At 48.1% G+C, this 24,204-nt stretch overlaps 2 protein-coding genes across 7 annotated transcripts in view; one reads left to right on the top strand and one right to left on the bottom strand.

Annotated features, from left to right (window-relative positions):
* The window catches only part of NCOA3 (nuclear receptor coactivator 3), a 101,426-nt gene extending 90,620 nt beyond the window's left edge, over positions 1-10,806 (top strand). For 2 of the 3 annotated variants that reach the window (XM_079784541.1, XM_079784542.1), the window contains exons 18-23: positions 776-1,069; positions 2,363-2,467; positions 4,226-4,475; positions 6,534-6,708; positions 7,049-7,190; positions 7,487-10,806. In XM_079784541.1, coding sequence (XP_079640667.1) covers positions 776-1,069; positions 2,363-2,467; positions 4,226-4,475; positions 6,534-6,708; positions 7,049-7,190; positions 7,487-7,498 — 978 coding nt within the window. In that variant the 3' untranslated portion in view covers positions 7,499-10,806. The remainder of the gene's footprint in view (positions 1-775; positions 1,070-2,362; positions 2,468-4,225; positions 4,476-6,533; positions 6,709-7,048; positions 7,191-7,486) is intronic. The other variant, XM_079784543.1, reaches the window with a different exon arrangement.
* A 143-nt stretch (positions 10,807-10,949) lies between these two features.
* Positions 10,950-24,204, bottom strand: part of SULF2 (sulfatase 2) — a 96,318-nt gene continuing 83,063 nt past the window's right edge. For 3 of the 4 annotated variants that reach the window (XM_079784546.1, XM_079784545.1, XM_079784544.1), the window contains exons 10-21: positions 23,915-24,041; positions 22,887-23,076; positions 17,713-17,941; positions 17,522-17,618; positions 17,198-17,292; positions 16,244-16,303; positions 15,661-15,830; positions 15,300-15,442; positions 14,220-14,343; positions 13,578-13,611; positions 13,305-13,358; positions 10,950-12,362 (exon numbers count right to left, since the gene is read on the bottom strand). In XM_079784546.1, coding sequence (XP_079640672.1) covers positions 12,332-12,362; positions 13,305-13,358; positions 13,578-13,611; positions 14,220-14,343; positions 15,300-15,442; positions 15,661-15,830; positions 16,244-16,303; positions 17,198-17,292; positions 17,522-17,618; positions 17,713-17,941; positions 22,887-23,076; positions 23,915-24,041 — 1,354 coding nt within the window. In that variant the 3' untranslated portion in view covers positions 10,950-12,331. The remainder of the gene's footprint in view (positions 12,363-13,304; positions 13,359-13,577; positions 13,612-14,219; positions 14,344-15,299; positions 15,443-15,660; positions 15,831-16,243; positions 16,304-17,197; positions 17,293-17,521; positions 17,619-17,712; positions 17,942-22,886; positions 23,077-23,914; positions 24,042-24,204) is intronic. The other variant, XM_079784547.1, reaches the window with a different exon arrangement.

Genomic DNA, 24,204 nt, shown 5'->3' with positions numbered 1-24,204 from the left:
GGGGTGAAGTGTGCTTTAAGGCAAGCCTTGGTGAGGGTGTGGACTGCACACTTGGCATTTTGTGCCTGTGGGTAAGAAGATAAAGGTGAATGCAGCAACTGACAGGTTCTTCTTGTCTTAGCATGGCAGGCTCTTCCTTCCTTCAGAATATTTATTTGTACGTCTTTTTTGTCATCCACTAGACATTCTTTTGTGCACATCCTTAGCAGAAGTGATGTTGGCACATAATAGGCACTTGATAAATAAATACTTGTTGAATGAAGCCAGCCTGCCCACTACTGACAAATGGTAGTGGATGACCACCTTTAGGTGAATACGATGCAGGGGCCATGAGCTTTTGTTAATTTACCTAAATCACCTGTTGCAAACTTCAAAAATGTTCTTTTATAAATTACATTCGAATTTACTAAGCATAGTGATTTTAATTGATTTGTTTCATATATTGACTTATATATACCATGTTGGTACAGAAATTTAGTCCGGAACAAATAGTATTTCTCCAGGTACTTAATACATTGAAGATATTTGGTGCAGAAAATGTTTGCGTGTCTATCTGTGTGAAACCTTGTGCTAGGCACTAGGACATAGCTGTGAAAGATGGGGCATGGTCTGTGTTCTCATGGGACTTCAGACATTAAACTTGATTTTGCTTTTGGAACTCTACAACATCATTGTTCACGTATATTAACTTTATTTTTCACCTTCTTTAGAGCATTTGATTTCAGTTGTTTTTCCAGTTGTACTTCACTGTTCGTTTGTGTGTTTGATGTTTAAGGGACAAGCTTTGGAGCCCAAACAGGATGTTTTCCAAGGCCAAGAAGCAACAGTAATGATGGATCAGAAGGCAGCATTATATGGGCAGACGTATCCAGCACAGGGGCCTCCAATGCAAGGAGGCTTTAATCTTCAGGGACAATCACCATCTTTTAACTCTATGATGAGTCAGATGAACCAGCAAGGCAATTTTCCTCTTCAGGGAATGCATCCTAGGGCCAACATCATGAGACCTCGGACAAACACCCCCAAGCAACTTAGAATGCAGCTTCAGCAGAGGCTGCAGGGCCAACAGGTAACCAGTCACGTGCTCTGCCTTGGCCAAAGCGGCTTTACCTTTGGCCTCTTCTTCAATTGTTCGTGTTCTTCAGGGCTTGTGTCACTGGCTCTCTAACTCTTGTTAACTAAAATTCCTTTTGTTTTCACTTCTGTATAACATTTTGTTTGTATAGATGGTTTCTTGTTAGGGGCCGTGTGCTAGATTGGGTACTTTTTTATAAGAATAGTCTGATGTACATGTTAAAAAGTCGGTTTCAGAGAGGATTGCTCTTGGGAGAGAAAAGTATTTCTCAATGACTTTGTAGTCCTGGAGGTAGATAACTTCTATTTTTTAAAAGTTTGTAATAGTAATAACCAAATATTTAAACCTTATTGATTTCAGCATTGTTAAAGATTTATTTATTTATTTAGAGAGGAAAAGAGAGGGAGAGAAACATCGATGTGAAAGAGAGATATTGGCTGCGTCCTGCATGCCCCCTACTGAAGATTAGCCTTGAAACCCTGGCATGTGCCCTGCCTGGGAATCAAACTGGCAACCTTTTGGTGCATGGGATGATGTCCAACCAACTGAGCCATACCGGCTAGGGCTCAGCATTCTTTTTATGGAATCTCTGCTTTCTAGATGTTTTATAAAACTTGAACTCTCTTAATATGCTAAGATAGAACATTTTTCTCATTGTTTCCTTAATCCCCAACAACTATTTTAAAACTTAATTGTTTGTATTGTTTGCATTGCGGGTGTGCTGAGTTATCAAATGTGGCAGACTGAACCATGTAAACAAGTGAGTGAGTGAGTTTAGAATCCGGTGAGCCAGACATGCTTCTAGTGTATGAGTATTCCTAAAAGTCAGTTTAGTGCTCAGGAAAGCTGTTTTAATGTGCTCATGGTATCATTTTACTTTTTACAATTTCTTTCTAATAAAATTTACCTAAGAAAAGATAACAGAAGAGGTAGTTTATTCAGTGTTACTCTGACAAGTTAAAGCTGTTTCCCCAGTTGCCTAAATAATCCCAGAGAACATCTGACTTCACAAATCCTTTGCATTCCTGTTGAAGATATTCTTTAAGCTGCAAAATTGCACTTACACTTTTTCTTCCGATGCCAAACAATAAAGTTTCATATGCTTGCTAGCAAAAAACTTTTCAGCATGAACTTGATCAAGTGTGCAAGTGTACTGGTTCAGCTTAGATGTGTCTTACCCAGGCTAATGGGTTTGGAAATACCATGGTTCTTCCCTGGGTAGTGTTGAGGATTTGGAAAGGTATTAACATGTTCAATTTGCATCCTAACCAACCTGTTTCTCTCCAGTTTTTGAATCAGAGCCGGCAGGCACTGGAAATGAAAATGGAAAACCCCACTGCTGGTGGAGCGGCAATGATGAGGCCCATGATGCAGCCCCAGGTGAACTCCCAGGTAAGAATACGTTTCTCGATGTTCAGTTTCACTGTCCTATGTCCAGCACAGGGTCTCGTGTGGCCTGTGCTTGGCTCTCAGTAAATGTTTATTAAATAAAATAATTCCAAGTTTCTTGTGTAAGAAACCATCCCATGGTCTCATCACACTTTTTCTTTCATTCTTTTCTCTTGCTGGTACTGGGAAGAATCAGAAGAGGAAGGTTCTTTTATCAATACCACTGATTCGTGTGTTTTTTAAATTAATTCCCATTTGCAGTCAATTGCTGTATTGTGAAAACAGCTGTCACTGCTTTTTAGGAATCCTACCTAATAATCGACAAATATGCAAATTGACCGTACTTTCACTATGCGCACGATTGGCCAGGAGGCGTGGAGGGGCGGGACTCGGGGTGGCCGATTGGGTCAGCGGAACGCTGAGCTCACATTGCCAGCAGCGGCGCGAGCTCAGCGTCTGTGCCATGGCTGTGCTGCGGCACAGAGGGGGCCTCTGGGGCAGCGAGCCCACGTCCCGCCACAGACCATCAAAAGCGGGGAAGCTGGGTGCCTGTCTGCTCCGGCACCAGGCCTTTCAGAAGCCGCTGTGCAGGAGGCTTCTGAAAGGCCTGGTGCACCAGAGGACAGGCACCCAGCTCCCCCACGATGGAAAGCGGGGAGCTGTGTGTCCGCTCCGGCACCAGCGGACCCCCTGCCATCAAAAGCGGGGAGCAGGCTGCTAGCAGTGTCTGCAGAGCATGCTAGGCTTTGCGGGGCAGTGGATATGGCCTGGATGGCAGGTTAGGCCTAGGGGACCCTACACGTGCATGATTTAATCATGCACTGGGCCTTTAGTTTAAGATAATCTGTAAACTTTGCTCTGTTCTTGGATTATGAAACCATATTCTTCCTAGGCAACATTTGAAATTGTAAGAACAATAAAGAGGAAAATAAGTAAAACATAATCTTACTCTCAATAATAACCTCTGAGATGATCTATTTCCCATAGAGGGAGGGATGATATTGAAGTTTCTACCTTCAGTCCAAGGTGGAGAGTGTATTAAGGTATTTTCTTAATGTGCATGAGGCAGAGGATAACACAAAAATCCTTTACTGTGGTCTGAAATGCTGTTCATAATTATTAAAAAACAACAGCGAAATGCTCTATTTTCACTGTCTTAGGTCCACTTGGAAGTATTGATATCTATATTTCTAGATAATCAGACATCTTGTAAAGTTTGCTTTTGGAGATGGTGTCTCCCAGCTGGTAGAGCACAAACCAGCTTCCTTGCTCAGTGCTTTGATCGTGTCACCGCTGGAATTTCCAGATAGCTTCTTACCTCTGCCTCCTCTTTCGGAGGTTTAAAGAGACTATGACTTCCTGGCATGGATTCCTGCTTTCTGAGTATAACCCCGTTCATTTTTTTTCTCCCCTTGTTTCAAATCCCCTTCTCCCCAATACACTCAATCCTGCCCCTTTTCCTTTTTTTCTTCTTCAGTTTCTGAAAAGTTTGAATGTTATCTATTTAAAGCTTGACAGCTGTCTACTTTCATCTCCTGATCCCAAATAATTTCTAGGTCCCTATTCTGCAAATCTTCACCCTCCTACCCATAGAAAGCCTTGACCATGATGAGAATTGTACATTTTCCCTTTTTTGTAATTACATAGAAAGGCATTGGGTTTTTTTTCTCTCTGATACCTGATGTTTTGTGGGGGTACTGTATGTATGAAATCGGCTGGTTCTTGCTCTATGTGTGTAATTGATTCTTTCTTGGGTATTAGCAGGGGTTTCTTAATGCTCAGATGGTTGCCCAGCGCAGCAGGGAGCTGCTAAGTCATCACTTCCGACAGCAGAGGGTGGCGGCAATGATGATGCAGCAGCAGCAGCAGCAGCAGCAGCAGCAGCAGCAGCAGACCCAGGCCTTCAGCCCACCCCCTAACGTGACCGCCTCCCCCAGCATGGATGGGGTTTTGGCAGGGCCTGCCATGCCACAGGCTCCACCCCAGCAATTTCCATATCAACCAAATTACGGTAAATTTGACAATGAAAATGTCTGTCCCAGAGTAATATTACTAAGGACTTAAGATTCACTAGATCTGATGCATATTAAGAATAAAAATACTATTCACTCCCTCTTGTTATTTCACAAGAAAAATGTAATTAAAAATAACAGAACAAAAAGGTCTACTGCCATGTACAGGTAATTATCATTGAGGTAGATAGTTTGTCACAGTTGAGTATGTTTTTCCAGGTCTTGTTTTCTTTTTTCAGCTCTCCACATCTTAATTTGGAAGACTACCAAGGTGTTACCACGTTCCACCCAATATGTCTCTACAGTCTCTGAATGTTTGGTCAAGTCAGAGAGAGGGGTGTGTTGTGGGTTTTTATTGGTGACTTAGACATGTATTATATACACTGAGTGGCCAGATTATTATGATCTCTGAACACATAATAATCTGGTTACTCAGTGTATATCCTATATAATAAAAGGCTAATATGCAAATTGTCCCCTCGACCAGGAGTTCGACCAGCAGGCAGGCCGGCCAACCGCCCATGTCCCCTCCCCCTGGCCAGGCTGGCCGGACCCCACCCATGCACAAATTCATGCACCAGGCCTCTAATACACACACACACACACACACACACACACACACACACACACACACACACACACACTGAGTGGCCGGATTATTATGTGTTCAGAGAGCATAATAATCTAGCCACTCAGTGTATATTTATACACACACATACACACACACATACACATTAGAGGCCTGGTGCACAGAATTCGTGCACTGGGGTGAGGGGGGGGTCCTTCAGCCTGGCTTGCGCCCTCTTGCAGTCCGGGAGCCCCGCGATTGATCGCCCTGCAGAGGGAAGCCCCGCCTACCGCCACCAGCTGGGTAGCTTGGGCTTCCTTCTCTGGGGCGATTGTGGGAGTCCCCCAGCCGGTGGCCTGGGCCTCCTTCTGCCAGGCGATCGTGGGAAAATGATGAGGCCCCCTCCCCCCCGACCTCCCCCCCCCCCCCGGAACAATTGCATCTCACCTGCCTTGGCAGCGGCAGGCAGTGCTGGCCCGAGGCGCAGGCAAGCCTCGGATGGCAGCTGCCCAGCTGCCCAGGGCCACCCGAGGCTCAGGTAACCAGGGCCGGCTGAGGCTTGCGCTGCGGGCAGTGGCAGCAGCAGAGGGTATGATGGGGGCATCGCCTTCCCCTGATTGCCGGATCGCCTCCCGCCCCTGAGGGCTCCCAGACTGTGAGAGGGGCAGGCCAGGCTTAGGGACCCTGCGCTCCAGTGAATGAATTTTCATTCAACAGGCCTCTAGTATATATATAAAAGCTTAAGCGACCGGTTGACCACTCGACTGGTTGCTATGATGCGCACTGACCACCAGGGGGCAGATGCTCAATGCAGGAGCTGCCCCCTGGTCGTCAGTGCGCTCCCACAGCAGGAACGCCGCTCAGCTGACCAACGGGCACCAGATGCAGGGCTCACGGCTGGCTGCCACAGCCCAGAGACCACAGTGGAGTGGCAGCGAGCCTACTGAGAGGTGGTGGCGGTGGCAAGGGCAGTGGGGCCAGGGTGAGCAGGAGCGGCAGGCAGTGTTGGACTGCCGGTTTCTGCCCGATCTCCGCAGGCCACGCCGAGGGACCCCACCGGTGCACGAATCCGTGCACTGGGCCTCTAGTATTACAATAATGCTTATACCTCTTGGGGATAGTGGTATCTACTGGGGAGATTACATTTCAGAATGCATCCCTGCCAGTTGGGGACAACAGCTCTTCTGCCCTCTATAGAGGGACAGAATGTGAGTAGTATAATATGGAATCCCTTTTATACAGAGAGCTTACTGAAGTAACTACCCTTTAAGTGATCGAGGCAGTGTGCTTTTCAGTAGTAAGCCTGTTACTCTAGTTGGCATCGTGGTGAGAAGCAAGAATAACTGGCAGGCAGCAGCCTGTAGCACTCAGTGTCTTATACTTGTGACCTTCTCCTGCCTTTAAAAAAAAGAACATAAAATTACTATAGAAAGCTGATGTTCTAAGGAGTAGCATTTGAGCATTGTAATTTTTTCTTTCTTTTTTAAAGGGATGGGACAACAACCAGATCCAGCCTTTGGTCGAGTGTCCAGTCCTCCTAATGCAATGATGTCATCAAGAATGGGTCCCTCCCAGAATCCTATGATGCAGCACCCTCAGACCGCACCGATGTATCAGTCCTCGGAAATGAAAGGCTGGCCATCAGGAAACCTGGCCAGGAACAGGTGAAGAATAAGGACTTTAAAAGTCATTCATATTCTAGTGCCAAACGTTTAGATGGTCTCTGCATTTCTGAGTTCAGCCTGTTTGAATGGAGAGATCAAAAGGCCTGGGTTCATATTGGGAAATGCTGTTTGGCGCATCCATTTTGTGAGTCCTTCCATGCAGGTATCTGTGACAGCATTGAATACAGACAGCTGTGAAAAATAGAGGGCAGGCTGTCCGGGAGTTCCTTTCATGTTGTTCTCTGCTTAAGTACAGTGACATCTGGCAAAATTATGAGAGTCTCTGTGTGTATGTTCTGTGTCACCAAAGTGACGGGGTAATTTCACACTTCCTTTGCAGCTCCTTCCCCCAGCAGCAGTTTGCCCACCAGGGGAATCCTGCAGCATATAATATGGTGCACATGAATGGCAGCAGTGGTCCCATGGGGCAGATGAACATGAACTCCATGCCCATGTCTGGCATGCCCTTGGGCCCTGAGCAGGTATGGGATCTATTTTTTACTTTCTCAAAATGTTTTTCTTGATCTCTGGAAGGAACCCAAGCCTCAACTGTAATCTAAATTCCGAGGTAGATTTTTAACTTGGATGTAAAACTTAAAGTTACTGAAAAAAATTTTGGTTTGAAGGCATTGGGCCACTAGATACTTTTGATAATTTGAGATCTTAGGAATCTGACTCATTCAAGCCAGAACCATGTTGCAAGCCATCAGTGTAGATATAGGGATTTATTTTTTCTTATGCAGTGTTTTTCACTCATGTTTCTTTTGGTTGCTAACAGAAATACTGCTGACATCTCCACATCAGGACTTCTGAAGAATTCACTGTACAAATGACACTGCACTAGGATTATCAGGAGTAAAGAATCATTGTTCTAGGCACCCAGCTTTGAAGAAAGGACCATCTTTGATCTTCATCAAGGGTATTCCAAGTGATGTCATTTGACTAGGACTGGATTTTAAGCTGAAGTGCGATATCACACCCCCGCCACCCCCCCCCCCCCCCATGTATCATGGTGTTCAAAACAAATAGTTTTGGCATTCTGCTTCTTAGGGAGATGGTTCTGGAGGTAACGGAGTGTTATTGATCACACAATACTCGTTTGTCCCTTCTGTGTGCCTGGCTATTCAGTACAGAACGTTGGAGAAATCGGGAGAGATTAGAACATCTGGTTTCTCTAGTTGCAGTATTGGAGGAAGAGCAAGTGCCAGTCTTCATTTGCTTTTGTCACTACCAGGTAGTTCTATCCCGTAGGGTTGGCATTTCTGAATTCTCTCTTAATGATAGTGTTGAATTGCTCCAACCCTATTCTTGGTTGACTTAGGCTTTAGTTAGGATTTTCATTTGCTCCTAACCTTTTGTCATACTTCACCTCCAGGAATTCTCCTTGATGTCAAATGGCCTTGTAGAAGAGGAAATGAGATGACAGTATTTAATTGCAGCAGTAGCAATTTTTCACATGCTAACGTGCCGCCGAGTGCACTTTATTTAAAAAATAGTGGATAAATGCAATATTCTTGAGGTCTTGAGGAATGGTGAATCACATTCCTGGTTTTTGTCTAATCTGTTGGATAAGAACTATGATTTTGTTGTTGTTGAAAGTACTGGTGTCACCATTTGCCTATATGGTAGAGCAATAATGCTTTTTGAAAACAAACTGCAGAAAACCCAAGGCCAGGTACTGCATTCTGAATCAGAATTTCGCAGTGTTTCTGTGAGTAGATTTTCTTTTGTAAATATGACCTTTAAGATATTATATCATGTAAAATATGTATATACTTTTTTTGTAGGTCACAACAGCTCATTTTTACAGAGTTTGTGAAGCTAAATATTTAACATAGTTGATTTCATTAAGCTCAGCGTGGTGAGGTTACAAACAGAAGAGACATCCCTGAACTTTTTGGCCTGGGGAAGAGGACAGCGGTCCAGAGCTTTTCCTTCTCTCCAGCCTTAGATGCCTCGTTCTTTTCAGTCTCTTAATCTAAAAGCTTTTTAAAGAGATCATTTGTTTAGATGTAGGCATTTAAATTTTTTTTTTTAAATTCTTCTACCAGAACTAAGCACTTTGTTAATTTTGGGGGAAAGAATAGACATGGGAAAATGTTTTAAAAAAAGGTATCAAGAATTTAAAAATATTAAGCAATTTGATTTAAAGTGGTCCATAAATAAAACAATAGCAGTTCATGTTTTTTTCTTTCTTTTTTAATTGACTGGTGTCCTTTTGTCCACTTGAGGATTGCTCTAGGTTTTGGTTACTAGGACCTGAGTCCCAATGAGCCCTCAGGAGTAGAATCCTGGATGTGTGGTTTCTATGTCTGCTCAGCTGTGCTGTCATTCACTAACATGATGCTTTCACCATCCCTGAGAATAAGCGTTATGTCCTGGTAATTTCGTAAGGACTCAGCCCCAGGAAGTCAGTTTTGCATGATTCAGAGCTGCAGTCTGAGCGCCGTTGCACTCCCTCCTTCTGCTACCCCTGCCTTGTCTGCTGTCGCCACTCCCCGACACTTGTCAGTTGGGAATAGGTAAAAAAAAATTCAGATTTAATTCCCTGTATCTAGTTTACTTTTAAGTTCAAACAATTGAATGAAATTGGGTTTTTGGAATATCTATTAATTTCAAATATCTCTGTTAGCTTTGGTGTCACATCCCAGCAATAATTGAGAGCCAGTTAATTTTTATTTCACACACATTGAGCTAATCTTTCTAGGTGCCTCTAAGGTAAGATCATTTAATTTCTTTATGAATAAGTGAAACCTATATTTCCAGAACCACCACTAGAATGGATTTGAGTCTGACACCCCATTCCCTCCTGCCACGTTAAAAATAAATCTAAGATTGTAAATCCATCAACTTCCATCATAGTGGCCTGTACTTTTCAGATAACACATCCTCCTGTCCGGAGACAGACCTGAGTCTCTGTCTTTTTAGACACAGTTGTGTGAGGTATGTCTGAACCTTTCTTGTTTAAGTTGTGTGTGCATGGGAGAAACAGAATGGTGCTCTTACCTTTCTTGACTTTTAAAAATTAAGAACAAAAAGTTTTGTGATTCTTTTCCTTAGTCCTGGCTCCAGGCTAACTGGAAGGCAGCACCCCCTTTTTATATGAAAAAACAAAAGTTATAAGTTTTTATATTTTCTACTTGTTCATTTTATTGGTGCAAACTTAAGATTCTCATTTTCTTTTAATAGATGCAGTCTTTGAGATAATTTGTTGTTTTTAACCTTTATTGCCCTTTTATCTTTTTTGGATAATTCTTTGTACTCCTGCTGCCTACCTCTCCTCTCCCTACTTTTTTAAACCTTGGTATCTGTTGGGTGAACAGTATAAGTAATCTTTTCATCAGCTTTTAGAATGTGAGATATTTCCAGTATTCCTTTTTTGCTGAATCCAAAGATATATATATATATATTTTTAAAGATCAAAATGATATAAAGGAGGTACATGTTTCTTCCTTTAAAAAAACAAATAGAAATTGTTAATGTTCATATTATGATGTCACTTTTCTAAGTTGTGCATCTTGATGGAAAGGTGTAAATATCAATCAATAGGACTGCTTAATCCTATTCACTCTCCGAGGTGAGTTGGGGGTTTAGGGGGAGGTAATGTAGGACATTGGTTTGCTGTCCTAAAAGTTCTTTGATCCAGAGATAGATGCAGCTGGAAAGTAACAGAATGCATTGCGTTACCCATATGCCTGTCCAGTTCCCTTTTTATTTGCAGAAGCCATGAGTTTGTTCCCAAGTGGGAGATGCAGAGGAGCAGGAGCTGCTGTTGAGCCCAAGGCAAATTGTTTAATGAGCAGGGTGTTCTTTTTTCCTTCTTTTCTTCCTCTCTTCCAATGTATGGGATTTTGAAGATGGAAATGTCATTCTGAGAGCAATATTTAAATTCTCAGGAATCGACTTACAGTGTTGAGAATGAATTCAATCAAGTTTACATTAAATGTTGTTTTTTAAAAAAATCTAAATCATCCTTGAACCTGCAAAGAATCCAGACCACATGAGATAACTTATGAGATGGTTGTGTGGTTAAGGTATGACTGTTTTGCTGATCATTTTGGGTGTCATTGTAAATAAAGGTTTCTATTTAAAATTGAAGCCAAAGAGCTTGCTTTATTTACTTAAAGAAAAGTCCTTATTGGATTAAGGGTGAAAAAGAAGGTTAAGGACTCTTATTTCAAATAATAGTAGCTGTTTCTGTGAGGTTAAAATAACCTTTCTTCCCCTTAAATGCTTCTTATTGTGAGCAGCAATAGAACAGCAAAACTGAATGTTATACTCTTCAAACTCGTTCCAAAAAGAAATCTTGAAAAGCATGGAACTGTTCTTACAAAAGGTGAGTGACAAGGGATCATCTATTGAATGAGAAATGGGTTGGACCAGTTGATGGCTGAGGTTCCTCCTGTTTCTCCCATTCTAGCAGCTATCTTCACCAGGTTAGACTCCCTGGGACAGAAAGGGGTTAGCGGTTGCTTTGCATTTGATTTAACACATTTAATTTAAAAGTGAGGTCCTAAAACTGGTGTAATGTGAGACTTACCTGTGAGGTCCTTGAAATATGGTAAATTTTAGTCATTAATTTGTAACCTCTGTTGTCCCTTAATAAACCACCCAAGTCCAAGGTATCTCCTTTGAAAAAGTTGTTGACTGGTGGTGTGTTGAATGATTTTAAGGAAAAAAAGCAACAACACACTCCCAAGAATGGCCTTTTACAAAATGTCAAAGGTTACCTCATACTGACTGCTGGTCATTGGCTGGAGTTCTGAACATTGTGTGACACTACTTAGACTACAAAATTTCTTTACAAATACAACTTCATTAAAATGTGGGATGTACATCAACTTCATTTCTTTCCAGTACTTAAGAAAACATTAGTTCTGGGAGAGAGCACACAGGAATAGGGGCAATGGTACCTGGATGGGAACAGAAATGTCCACACTGCAGGGCTTTTCTCTCACACTGGCCACAGCGTTTATTGACACCACCACGCTTCAAAACTGGGTTTCTTCTTAGTCAGATTCCCCTAAACGTTCCACGCTGGTTACATGTAAATAGTCACATATTTACAGTGAAGTCCGTTTCTTCAGAGGCAGCCAGGGCTCTAGTGCTAGGTAAGTGTCACTTCTTTGTGCTATTGACTCACTATCCAACTGTGCACCGTTTCCAGCATCTGCACGTTGCCGCTGTCCTGCCTCTTAGTTCGTTCTTCGTGACAAACCAAAAGATAAGAGGATTTAAAACAGGGTTGTTCTTCCCCTATGACTTAAAAAAAACACACATTCCAGTGACTTTTCATCCTTCAGGGAAATTAAAAAAAAAAACTCTCTTTATTCTTTTTCCCTTGTGAGCCTCCGAGAGGGTTAGTGGTGACTTTGATATGAAAATGCATTTTGTGCAGCTGGTGAGGTACAGTCCAAAGCAAAAGCAAGGGCAAAAATGGACTTCCTGAAGTATCACTACTCCTGGTAGTTCTCTTCCAGAATTTGCCATGTTGACTGAAAGCAAGTTCTGAGTCTCCCAGGTCTCCTGGCTAACAGCGTAGGTCTGCCTGAAATCACACAGGGTTTTGCATTGTCTGGATGGTCAGATGATGCCTCTGTTTGGGAGGTCCATTTCATGCTGCTTAACCTTCCCAGCCTTCCCACAGCTGTCCCCTGTGGAACAAAGCAGACTCACCTCAGTATTTGATTGTCATGCTGCTATGGATTACTCAGTCCTATAGCTGCGTCAGCTTTGCTTCAAGGATGTGGCTGCTGAGAAGGAGTATTTCTAGGTCCCTCAGACCAGGCTTGCTACCACCTCACATCTAGATTTTCAGTTGTTGGCATTTAAAGACAGGGGTAGAATAGTGGCCAAGGAGAATGTGAGAGAAAGATTATGTACCTTAATTCTGGGAGCACTAGAGACACGCTTAGTTGTCCCTATTAAAGCTGCATAGGTTTCTCCGCACATAAGGAAAGAAATGAATAGTCCAGAGGTTGCAAATGGCAGCTCATCAAGGCGTTTTGTTTGTCTGCATGGTAACTTAATGTCAAATTAGATGCCAATGTTAAAAAAATTCTCACACATATTTGAGTTTCTGGATTGCCCTGATGAATCAGAGGATTTTAAATTACATGCATTTGTGCCTTTCTCTTTGGACTAGAGGTGACTTTTCTAGGTTGCCACAGTCTCTTAGCCCCCGGCCAGCCTCTGTTAGCACTGGAGTGTGCAGCATGGACATTTTGGAAACCATTTAATGAAGCTGCCCCGCCGATGTTATGTAAGGACCAGGTAACACTTCTGCAGCCACAGCCTTCAAGGTGTCTGGCAGTTACAATACTTAAGTGCTTCTCATCTTCTAAGGAATGCCTTGAGTTTACCAGGCACAGATTGTTTGTAGAGAACAACAGTGTATATAGACAAGCTATTAACCTAAAACATGAAATGTACTCAAGGATGTTACTTTACAGGAAAGACGTACATTACTGCTTCCCCTCTCATTATAGGAACAAATGAGAGTAATATGTAAGAATTGGCATGCACACAGAATAGCCTTGGCAAAACGAAGCAAGCCAGAACCAGGTCTCTATTTGTAAACCCGTTCCTCAACTCACAGTGATTTGGAAGAAGGTCTCTTCATTTCTGGCCACTTTCGACGCTGAAACTGCCTAAGTTTTCAAGTGTCAAAAGGAGAATGAGTGTTAACCATCACCAAGAAAGAAAGAGTTACCCTCAAAGAACAGCACAAAGATGGTCTCTTGGGTGACACCTATTACTGGTGGGCGATCAGGCCCCTGGCAGACCAGAGAAAGGGCGTCACAGAGGTTAGACTACAGGATGGGCCTCGACATGGGACCGTTCTGAGGCTGTAGGAACAAACCAAATACCTGTATTGCTCATAGCTTCCTCCATCTTTGAGTCCTAGAAGAGAAATGAACAAAATAGAAACAGTGAACTTAGAGTAAATATGGAACAAGCAATGACGAACTTTGTAACTGCTTTTTTTTTTTTTTAAACACCGAAGGCAGTTTGTCACAAACCCATGGTGTTGACAGTGTTCCCTAGGCAGGCAGAGCGGGCTGACTAGGAGGTGAGCTTTCCTGATGCATTCCTTCAACACTGACCTTGGTCATGGTAGGGGAGGCAGATACGGGCACGAACACCTAGGCTACAGAAAGCGAAGGGCCCTGAGAAAGGCAGGTGGCGGGAGGTCCCGTGTGTGGCTCTTGGCAAGTCTCCTAGAGGATGTAGTAGTGTGACCAAGTGCGTGGGCTTTGGAGTCAGCCAACCCAGTCACTCTACTTATCCATGAAGTGAGGACAGCCAGCTGTACCTCAGAGGGTTGTCATAGGATCATCACAGCGGCTGGCACGAATGATCATAATAGCAGTACTTAGTGACTTTTAGCCATGGTGAGAATTCATCAACTCCTGGTGATTCTAGGTTCACTTTTCGGGCCAGAGTGAACCTAAACTCCTTTCCGTGGTAACCCTGCCGCCTTACAGGCCCCACGATGGGCGCCTACTCACCCAGGTCCATGTTGCGCGTCCGGGGGTTACACTGCTTGTAACCCTTGCAACTCCTCAGCTCCATGAGCTGTACATGGAGCTGATTGAGGACATCCCTGTCCAGTGTATTCACTGCATTCATCAGCTGGTTGGAAGGAAGGTGGGTTATCAGCCAGGTGAGTGCAGGCCCTCCCCTCCCCCCCACAACCAGGGCACTGACTTCAGGCAGGTCAGGAGTAGCAGGTGCTATGGGATGGTAACCTTTGCTTCTGCAGGAGCCAGAGTTTGGAACAGTTAGGACTACAGTTAGGACTACTTTTTGCCTCTAGCCCCACCAGGCTCTCTCTTCACGAGGATAAAAACTCATGAGAATAAACCACCTCTGTGCTTCACACTGAGCTCCTGGAGCCACTGGTTAGGAAACTGTGCCTTTAAGCAGCCTTCCATCACAGTCCCTGGGCCCTGCCTAGTCTGGGAGCTACCAATGACTGAGCAACCTACATGCTCTGCCAAGCCCTTTTGTAAATACAGGGATGCCCTACCGAAGGAGAAAGACTGGCAGACCATAGAGTGGCTGGCATCTAAAAGTCAGGTTTCATGTAAAATATGACTCCAGCCGGTGCCAAGGCCACGCTGCGGAGAAGCTGTAGTGCTGAGCTCGGTAGTGACCGTCCGTTGAGGTAAGACATGCTGGTTCCACTCACCAGACTCTCTGGCTCCTTTTTGTCTTTGTGTTCTGGGCCACTTAAAATCATGTGTTCAGGTGATTTAATGTATGGAAGCACCTGGCACGTAGGAAGTGCTGCATGAGTGTTTGCTATTGTCCCTGCAGGCACCCCACAGGGTTTGGCCTGGCCCTGAGGACCCCTCCAGTCCAGGAGCCCTCACAAGTTCCCACACAGCCCGCGTTAACCTCGCCAGGGAAGAGGCTGTAATGAGGTCTAGATTGCAGATGCAGGAAGATGGAGCCCCAAGTTCTCAGAGGCTTCACAACTCACTTCTGTCTTAGGGACTCGGATAATTTATCGCTTCCACATGGGGGCCTGATGCCAGCACCTCTGAACCCCATGCATCTCTCTCTCCAGCGTGGGTTGTCTGTACCTGGTAGGGGTCTGTGTTGAGATCAAAGTACTCGAGGAAGCCGGTTGCAAATTCACAGAAGAGGAAGTTGTGGGTCTCGTTGATTGTCCTCATGCACCAGTACGTGTTGTTGTTGGCGCTGGTGCAGGCACAGAAGGGCCCCACTGCCAAGGGAAGAGAGAGCATGCCGTGAGTGTGCCTGCAGGAAGAAACCCCTCTGCCAGCAGGAATTCCTGTCCAGGACGGTCCCCTGAGCCGGGGCCTGTTGGGAGCACTTGTTGACCCCTGATGTCAGGGAACCTGTTCCCGAAAGACCTGTAGGGTCTGGCAAGGGGGCAAGGTGAGGTCCCAGAGAAGCCCCTCTGGCCCCGGGCTTGCTCACGTGTCCAGAGAGGCGCGGTCTGCCAGTGCTGGTTGTCGTGGGTGAAGCATGTGAGGCCCGGCATGCTGCACGTGTCGTTGTTCTGCAGTCGTTTGAGCAGCTTGCGAAGTTTCTTCTTACGCTTCTGCTCCCGCAACAGCCACACCTTGTCTTTCTCCTGCAGCCCCTTCCTGTGGGCAAACGGCCACACCTCTCTTGGCCTCCCCACCTTGGAGCCTCCTAGGGACCACTGACCCTGAACCTCTGCTGCTCTTGCCAGAGAGCTGTGAGCACAGCACTAGGGACCCCCAAGTCCCACGGCAGTGCCAAGGCAGCACAGAGCGGGGGAGAACTAGGAGGCAGCCGGACTCCGGCTCACATGTTTCTTGGGCCTTGTCCCACCCTGCATGGTGGGGTGCAGTACCCACTCCCGCCACGGGGGGGAGGGCGGGTGCCTGGAGACCTCTGTGCATCTGGGAGTCGGACCTCTCTAAGGACTGCCTTGAGCTTCCCAGGGAAAGGCCAGGACTACTTTGCCTTGTTTGTTTTAGCTTAAGGAAGGGCAGCCTCTGTGTCTCTCTCCCGGGCCTTAAGCCGTCCTTACCTGAAAGGATGCAGACTGGAGCCTTTGTGCTTGAGACGGCCTTTGTGCTGGGTGTGGTAACTGGAACAGAACCCAAACCCCAGGTTTCAGAAACTGCGTACAGGACAGTTCTCCTGGGTGGGTACAAAGTGTGGTTCCCGGGACCGTCCCTCTTTCTGATGCAGTGACGGGCGGGGGGGGGGGGGGGGGTACTGTCTCGCCAGTGCGGCAGCTCCTGCCTGCCTGGCTCCTTCCTGCAAGTGTGAGAGTGTGAGCTGGGGTAGGTGTAAGTCAGCCTAGGCGGGAAGCTGCGCCTGGTTTGTGTACTGGGACTGGAGCAGAGATGCTACAGTTGGGCTGTCTGCTACAGTAGCCACATGTAGCTATTTCAGTTTAAACAAAACTGTAAATTCAGTTCGTCAGTTACACAGTCACATGCAAGTGCTTTCGTCAGTTACACAGTCACATGCAAGTGCTTACACGTGGTTGGTGGCCCCCATGATGGCCAGCAGATACAGCCATTTCCATCATCACAGAAGTTACCTTGGACAGGGCTGCTCTTGAGTGCAGACCCTCGGGCCAAGGGTGCCCTGGGCCTGTAATGTGCCCTCCAGCCACAGGGCTGTTCCTGAAGGGCAATCAGCAGAGGCCCTTTCCTCCTGGGAGCCAGCTTCCCGGAGCAGCAGCCTGCCTGTCGGCAGTGCATGAATCTGGGCAGCTGACTGGCTAAGGGCCGGAGGGGTGCGGGGTATGTGCCAGTGGCTGACAATGGGGATGTGAATGACTGATTTGTTTTCACTCTGAGGGAGCAGACAGGAAGGGCAGCCTCTGTGTCTACCCCCCCCCCCCCCCCCCCCCGGCCTTAAGGAGGTAAAAGGAAGGAAAGGAGTCACAGCGGGATGCTGTGTTCCCAGGAGTGGCCCTACATGACTGCTAGGGACCTTCCTGCTAGGGGTCCCTTTGCTGCCTCCTCACCTGATTTTGTGACAGTCACATTCTTCTGGCCGCTTTTTCTTCAGGTGCCCTCGGACTTCCCTCAGGTTCTTAATTTTGTTCTGCAGGGTTTCAATCTGAGGGAGAGAGGAGGCCGTGAAACTCGGGGGGGGGGGGGGCGCTGGGTGAGAAGGGGTGGCCTCTGGCCATTGCCCACATTTGTGGGTGCAGAGGGGGTTCCCTGGCTCTACCTGAAGTAACCAGCTTCCCCAGCAAAGAACCGGAGTAATTTTCCCATGTTCTATGGGGACCTCTCTCCCTCCCCACAGGGTGGTGAGAACTGCTCCCTGCTCAGACTCTTGTCACCTCATGGTCGATGTGCAGCTTGTGGTCTTTCCAGGCCTGCAGGGACTTGTACAGGTCCAGGTCACACTGGACCGTGTCGTTCTCGAGGATGTAGCACCTGCTCGAGAAGGGATCACGTGATGTGTGGCCCTGAGGGGGTGAGGAGGGCCCAGCCTGTCCCTTTTACCCCCAACCTCTGCCTGGACTCTCACCGATGTGTGACTTTAATGGGGTTGGGGGCTGAAGAGTCCGGAAGGCCTCCAGTGCCACTGAAGTCCCCACCGTCCTTGTCTTCTTGGTCCTCCGGGGCCTCTGGCCAGTGCCGCTTGGTAAGGTTGCGGGGCTGGGATGCCTCATCCAGACTTATATGGTGCACCTGGCCGTCCACCTCGATGGCCACTGAGCGGATGGAGCGGTTACGGGCATAGCTGGCCTTGTACTCTGTGGGCATCAGAGGGGAGCTAGGTCAGGAGGGCCCGGAAGGCGGGCTGGGCGCCCTGGGCAGCAGGCTCTTGGTCTGGGTAGTGCCACAGCTCCCAATCAAGAGGCTCCGTGTTGCCTGAGACTTGAAGGCTCATGAAACCTACCACCCAGGAAGCAGGACTTGGACCCCAGTGGGAAGGACTCAAGGCGATTTAACTGGGGAAACTGAAGTCCTAGAGCTCAGAAGGAATTGGCATAATATAATCTCAAGAAAGAGCTATGACTGGATAAACGGACTGGTACATCTATACAATGGAATATTCGGCCGTAAAGGAATGAAGCAATAATACATGCAGATGGAATGTCCCAAAACACTATGCTGTGTGAAAGAACCCAGACACAAAAGGTCACATACCGTATGAGTCTATGCAGAATCGGTAAAGACATCAAAACAAATTAGTGGTTGCCTTGGGCTGGGGAGAGGGTAATGGGTTTCCTTTTGGGGCAGTGGAAATGTGTCAGAACTGGAGGTGGTGGCTGCACTACGCTGTGAGTGCATTAAATGCTTCTGAATTGTATACTTTACAGTTGTAAAAAATGATAAATTTGATCTTCTGTGAACTTCACCTCAATTAAAAAAAGAAAAGTAAAGTGGATATAAAAACATAAAGGAGATTGAATCAGTAATCAGAAACCTCCCAAGAAACAGAAGTCCAGGACCAGACAGCTTCACTGATGAACTCTACCAAACATTCAAAAGAAGTTAAAACAAACTTGTCCAAAAAGTAGAAGAGTGAACACTACAGACTCTCTTTATGAGGCCAGCATTATTTGGATGCTCAAACCAAAGGGCACCCACACAAAGTTACAGGGCTGTATCCCTGATGAACACAATGCAAGAATCCTCAGCAACATATTAGCAGACTGAATTCATCAATACATTAAATCACACACTATGATGAAATGGGATTTTTCTAGGGATGCAAGGATGGTTTAATACCAGCAAATCAATGTGATACACCACATTAACAAAATGAAGGCTAAAAATCATACAATCTCAGTAGATACAGAAAAAGCATTTGACAAAATCCAACATCCATTTATGATAAAAACTATCTGATCCAACATCCATTTATGATAAAAACTATCTGATAAGGGGCTAATATCCAAAAATGTATAAAGACTTACACAGCCCTGACTAGTTTGGTTCAGTGGATAGAGCGTCAGCCTGTGGACTCAAGGGTCCCGGGTTTGATTCCGGTCAAGGGCACATGCCTGGGTTGCAGGCTCGATCCCCAGTAGGGGTTGTGCAGGAGGCAGCTGATCAGTGATTCTCCTCATTGATGTTTCTCTCTCTCCCTCTCCCTTCCTCGCTGAAATCAATTAAAAAATGTATCTGTAATACACATACACAAACACGACTTATACAATCAAGAGTAAAAGGACAATCTGATTTAAAAATAGGCAGAGGACCTGAATAGACATTTTTCTGAAGAAGATATACAGATGGCCAAATAGACACATGAAAATGTGCTCAGCATCACTGCCCATCAGGAAAATGCAAATCAAAACCACAATGAAACAGCACCTCATTCCTGTTCGAATGACTGTTACTAAATAGTCAAATAAGTGTTGGTGAGGATGTGGAGAAAAGGGAGCCCTCGTGCATGATTGGTGGGAATGTAAACTGGTGTAGCCACTATGGAAAACAGTATGGAGGTTCCTCAAAAAGTTAAATAGAAGTACCAGTTAACCCAGCAACTCCACGTCTCAATCCTTACCCAAGGAAAAGGAGAACACTAACTTGAAGAGGTACATGCACCGCCATGTTCACTGCAACATCAAAGTAAACCTTGCCATTTACAACAACACGATGGACCTCGAGGGCACTATACTTAGTGAAGTAAGTCAGAGAAAGACATACCATGTGATCTTATAGGTGAAATCTAAAGCCACCACAAAACCAAAAACTCAAGCTCATCGGTAACAGAACAGACTGGTGGTTGTCAGAGGTTGGGGGAGGAAGGGTGTCGGTCAAAAAGTACAAACTTACTTATAAAGTCTTGGGGATGTACTGTATGGTGGCTAAGGTTAATAACACTGTATTGTGTATTTGTGAATGGACTTGGTGAACATTTTGCAATATATACAAATATCAAATCATTATGTTGAAAACCTGTCAGTTATAGCGCAATGAAACACAAAAAACAGAGCCCATTCATTTGAACCGGAAAAGCAAAAGCCAGGCAGCACATGCTTCTGGATAGAAAAGGGAGCGGCTGGGGAGGTCACGTGGCTTCTCGGAGTCCCAGCTGAGAGCTAGATGCTGCCTCTACCGGGTGGGCCGTGAGCTGGGACTGAAAGGTGCCTTTTCTAAGCTCTGAGTCAGCTGCTGAACACCGAGGGCGTTCAGGTCAAGCCGGAGCTCAGATCTGTAGCTTCAAGTTGCTAACACTCAAGAAGAGGGGTGGTGGCCACGCAGGAGTGCAGATTCCAGCTTCTGAAGAGAACCGGTGGGCTTGCCGGCCTGGGTCCACAGGCCCGCTCCTGGCAGGAGCTGACATGCTGCCCCGTTAGACATGGCAGTATGTTCTCCATTTGGCCCCGGCCCCAACCACTCCTGTTTCAAAACTGCACATCACAGAGTCCAAAACCCCTGCGGCCCTAGATGGCCGTTTTTTCAGAGAAGGACCTGGAACCAGTCACAGCTGAGGTTTCTGTTTGGCTCCATATGACCACCAGGTGGCGCCCAAAGCTCGAGGACTGGGTAAAGGCTGGCAGAAGAGAGGAGGGGATTCCTGCTCCCAAGTGGCCCCAGGCTTCAGGATGTGGTCTTGCTGCCCCCTCTCTTGGGACAGATGTTGGCACCTTTCATTTTTCAAACTCCTTGAATCAAAGGACCCAGGGCCCAAGTCCAGGAGAGGCATCGCCTCTTCAGTAGAGCCTGGGCCTTTGCTGGGCCCGGGCAGTTTTCTCCTTGGCTTCCCCTCCTGAGTTCAGTCTCCCTGAAGCCACAGCTGGCCCCTGGTGCACACAGTACTGCGCGGATCTCCCAGGGAACAGGTCACCTGCCTGAGGCCATGCACGAGACCCCCGGGTTCTCTCTGCCTCTTTGTCTTGCTTGCCCGGAGCCAGCTGCCTTGTATCTTCCCACCCTCTACCTCCAGCCACAAGCCCAGGGGTCCTCAAACTATCTGGCCTTCTGCCTGATGCTGTAAAAAGCCACTCATCAGATCCCAGGGCGTTTTCTCGCGACAGTGACAGAATTGGGTATTTGAGACCGAGACCGTTTAGCCTGCAAAGCCTCAAATATTTACTCTCTGGCCCTTCACAGAAGAGGTGGGCCAGCCCATGTCAATCTTTCCCTGGACTGAAGCCATGCCACTCGTTCTCCGTGTCACCCTCCCGCCTTTGTTTCCAGGGCCCGAGATGCCCTCCCTTCGAGGCGCCCTGGGAACCCTGAGGCTCTGGAATCTAATGGCTTGGGTGAATCCTGAGCCAAGGTGCCACCACGGGCCTGGAGCTGTGTTCTCGCGACGGGACCTGCCTTACAAGGCTCTCTGGAGGATGACACGCAACAGACAGGCATGGAGTGCTGGACACTTCAAAGCACAGGCGCACGCCCATGCGGACGGCAGGCAGAGGTCACCCTTCCCCTGGCAGCTGAGCTCAGAGTGGGGCCCTGGCCAGCGTGGGTGACAGCTGAGTCTTCCAGCCACGTCCAAAGGACGTCTGCTCCCCTCCCTGCCCCCCCCGCCCCCCGCCGGCTTTCTAACGGCCTGTCCCCCTCCAGCCCCTGCTGGGGGAGGTGAGAGGCTTAGGCAGCTTCCTCAGGTGGGCCGGGGGGCCTTTTCCACTCCAGAAGTAGTCCATTGTCATTTGCAGTAACTGTTCTGTAAGGCCCTTTAGCAGTCCAGGAGCCCTCAGGGGATATCCAACAGCGGGGAGTGGGCCTAAGCCACAGTGGGACATTCTTAGCACTGCCTCCCCACCACTACTGCTGTGCTCACCAGCCATCAGCCCGGCTTGTGGCTGAGCGAGAGTGCACTGACCACCAGGTGGCAGCTCTTGAGTTGAGCATTTGCCCCCTGGTGGTCAGTGCGCGTTGTCCCACCATTCGGTCAATTTGCATATTAGCCTTTTATTATATAGCATGTGCTGTTGATTAACATTGAGCTCATGGCCACCAGAGCTACAACTCATGCCTGCACAAGCTTGTCTGCCCCACGCACTTTCTCCGTAAGGCGTGTCACACCTCGCTGCACTCAAGGACACGCCAGCACCTCGGCACTGCTGGGGGCTGTGTTAAAACAGCGAGAGCACAGGGAAAATACACAGGCGTGAAAAGCATGACACCAATAGATGTTAAGAGGTCCTGTGTAGAGTATGGAGCTGTTCAGCCTCCCCTGGGAACGTGCACCCGGAGACTCAGAGTTTTTGCCTCTGCACGTGCCCGCAAATGACCGTGAAAGCATCTCCAGTAGTGACTTAGGGGCCACAAATAAGGCTGAGGGGGTCGGCGAACTTGCAAACACGGACTCCACGAGCAACGAGGACCGGGCCCGCCAGCCTGCCCTGATGGGCCTCCAAGTCCCTTCCAGAGCCCACCCCTCCTCCCTGTGGCCAGGCTCAGACAGATCCCCGCTGCCGCGCCCACCCCTCCCAGCCCACTGAGGTCCTTGAAATCACAAATCTGATCGTGGCTCCTCCTGTCTCAGAACCTGAGCTATGATGTGATGGGCCCCTGGCTGGCATCCGCCGCCCCTCCCTCTACATTCCATCTTCACAGCACTCAGCTCTCCCATTCTCTCTATTCCTGCCCGTCCCCACTGGGCCCGGAGGATCCTGGGGGCTTGGCTGTGTCCCCAGCCCCCCTGACCCCTGTGAATGCCTGTGGAATTATTTCAACGAACGAATGGGGCTACGCAACCCCTCCCCTCGGCCCCGAACCGCCCACACTCACTCTTCTTGAAGAACTTTTTCCGGCGTCCGGCCAGGCCGAGCTGGTCGTCACCATCGCAGGTGCAGGCCTCGCCGCCCTGCCCGTAGTACTTGGGCACCAGGTTGGACAGGGCTCTGCCACCGGGCCGCGCTGGGCCCTTACACTTGTGCAGCTTCAGCGTCCCCGTGGCGTCCTCCACACACTGCCACTTCTGCAAGTCACAGCGAGGCCTCAGGCTCCGAGCCGGCCGTCCACTCTCCCCCACGCCCCCACCCATCCCGAGAACTCCCCTCCTTGCCCTTGCAGGGACAAAGGCTCACAAGGGCTGTGTTCCTGGAGCTAGTGACTCAGGACAGACAGACACACACGTGTTGACTGCAGAAGCACAGAAATGGCACGGGGGGGCGGGGGGGACACTGCAGGACTATGGCTGAGCGTGAGCCCGTCGCAGGATGCACACGCCGGGAAGGGCGTTCCTAGAAGCGCGGCGAGGCAACAGCACCGAGGGGGTGGCTGGCCCAGCAGGACCAGGACTGCACTCCCAGCGGGTGGGCAGCTGGACAGGGATCCTGGAGGCCCTGGAGCTGGAGGCCCAGGGGCCACGGACAGGGGCTCCCCGGCTGGTCTGGGCCCCACACCCACCTCTGGTGCTCTTCCCTGTGCAGTTAAGCCCTGTGCTCTAATGAGCTGTTCTGAATGTGCAGATGCATGCCCCTCCCCTGCCCTGGGCTCGCCTGACCTTTAACCTGGGGCACAGGATTTGACAACAATCCCAGGGGGGCAAAGGCTCCCTGGCCTCGTCGGCTGTTCCTTGTAGCTCAGAACCACTTGTGGGCTCTTGGCATAAACCCAAGGCCAAGCTCTCCCCGGAACGCCCGCTGCAGGAGGGCACCGCTTTCTGTGGATGGCATTCAAGGTTGTTGCCAGGGTGCCTAGAACAGTGCCCGAGGAGCAGGCCTGGGTCACCGTTTAGAAGGCCAGCCATTGGAGGGAAGGAAGGGTGGGGGGGCACCTGTCCCCAGCCCCGGGGCTGAGCCCCGCCGCCTCACCTGTCCCAGCTGCTCGCACGCAGTCTGGTACTCGGCCCGCTGGCACAGGTCTTTCACGCGCTGGTACTTGGGCAGGAAGTTCTCCTGGGCGTCCGCCTTGTCGCTGTCCCGCTTGTGGAGCAGCTTGCTGTGGGGCCGAGAACGGGACCCAGGGCTGGCCTCGGCTCTGGAGGAGCGCGTGGCCTGCCCACGAGGGTGGTGCCACCACGAGCGTGCAGGTCCAGCCTGGCCATGTCTCCTGACCATTAGGAGACTTAAGAAATGGGGATTTTTACAAGAAACCTCCCAAA

This window comes from Cnephaeus nilssonii (assembly GCF_951640355.1).
Source record: "Cnephaeus nilssonii genome assembly, chromosome: 11".
Classification (NCBI taxonomy): Eukaryota; Metazoa; Chordata; class Mammalia; order Chiroptera; family Vespertilionidae; genus Cnephaeus; species Cnephaeus nilssonii.
Note: the sequence above shows the minus strand (reverse complement) of the source record. Positions and strands in the feature narration are given on the sequence as shown.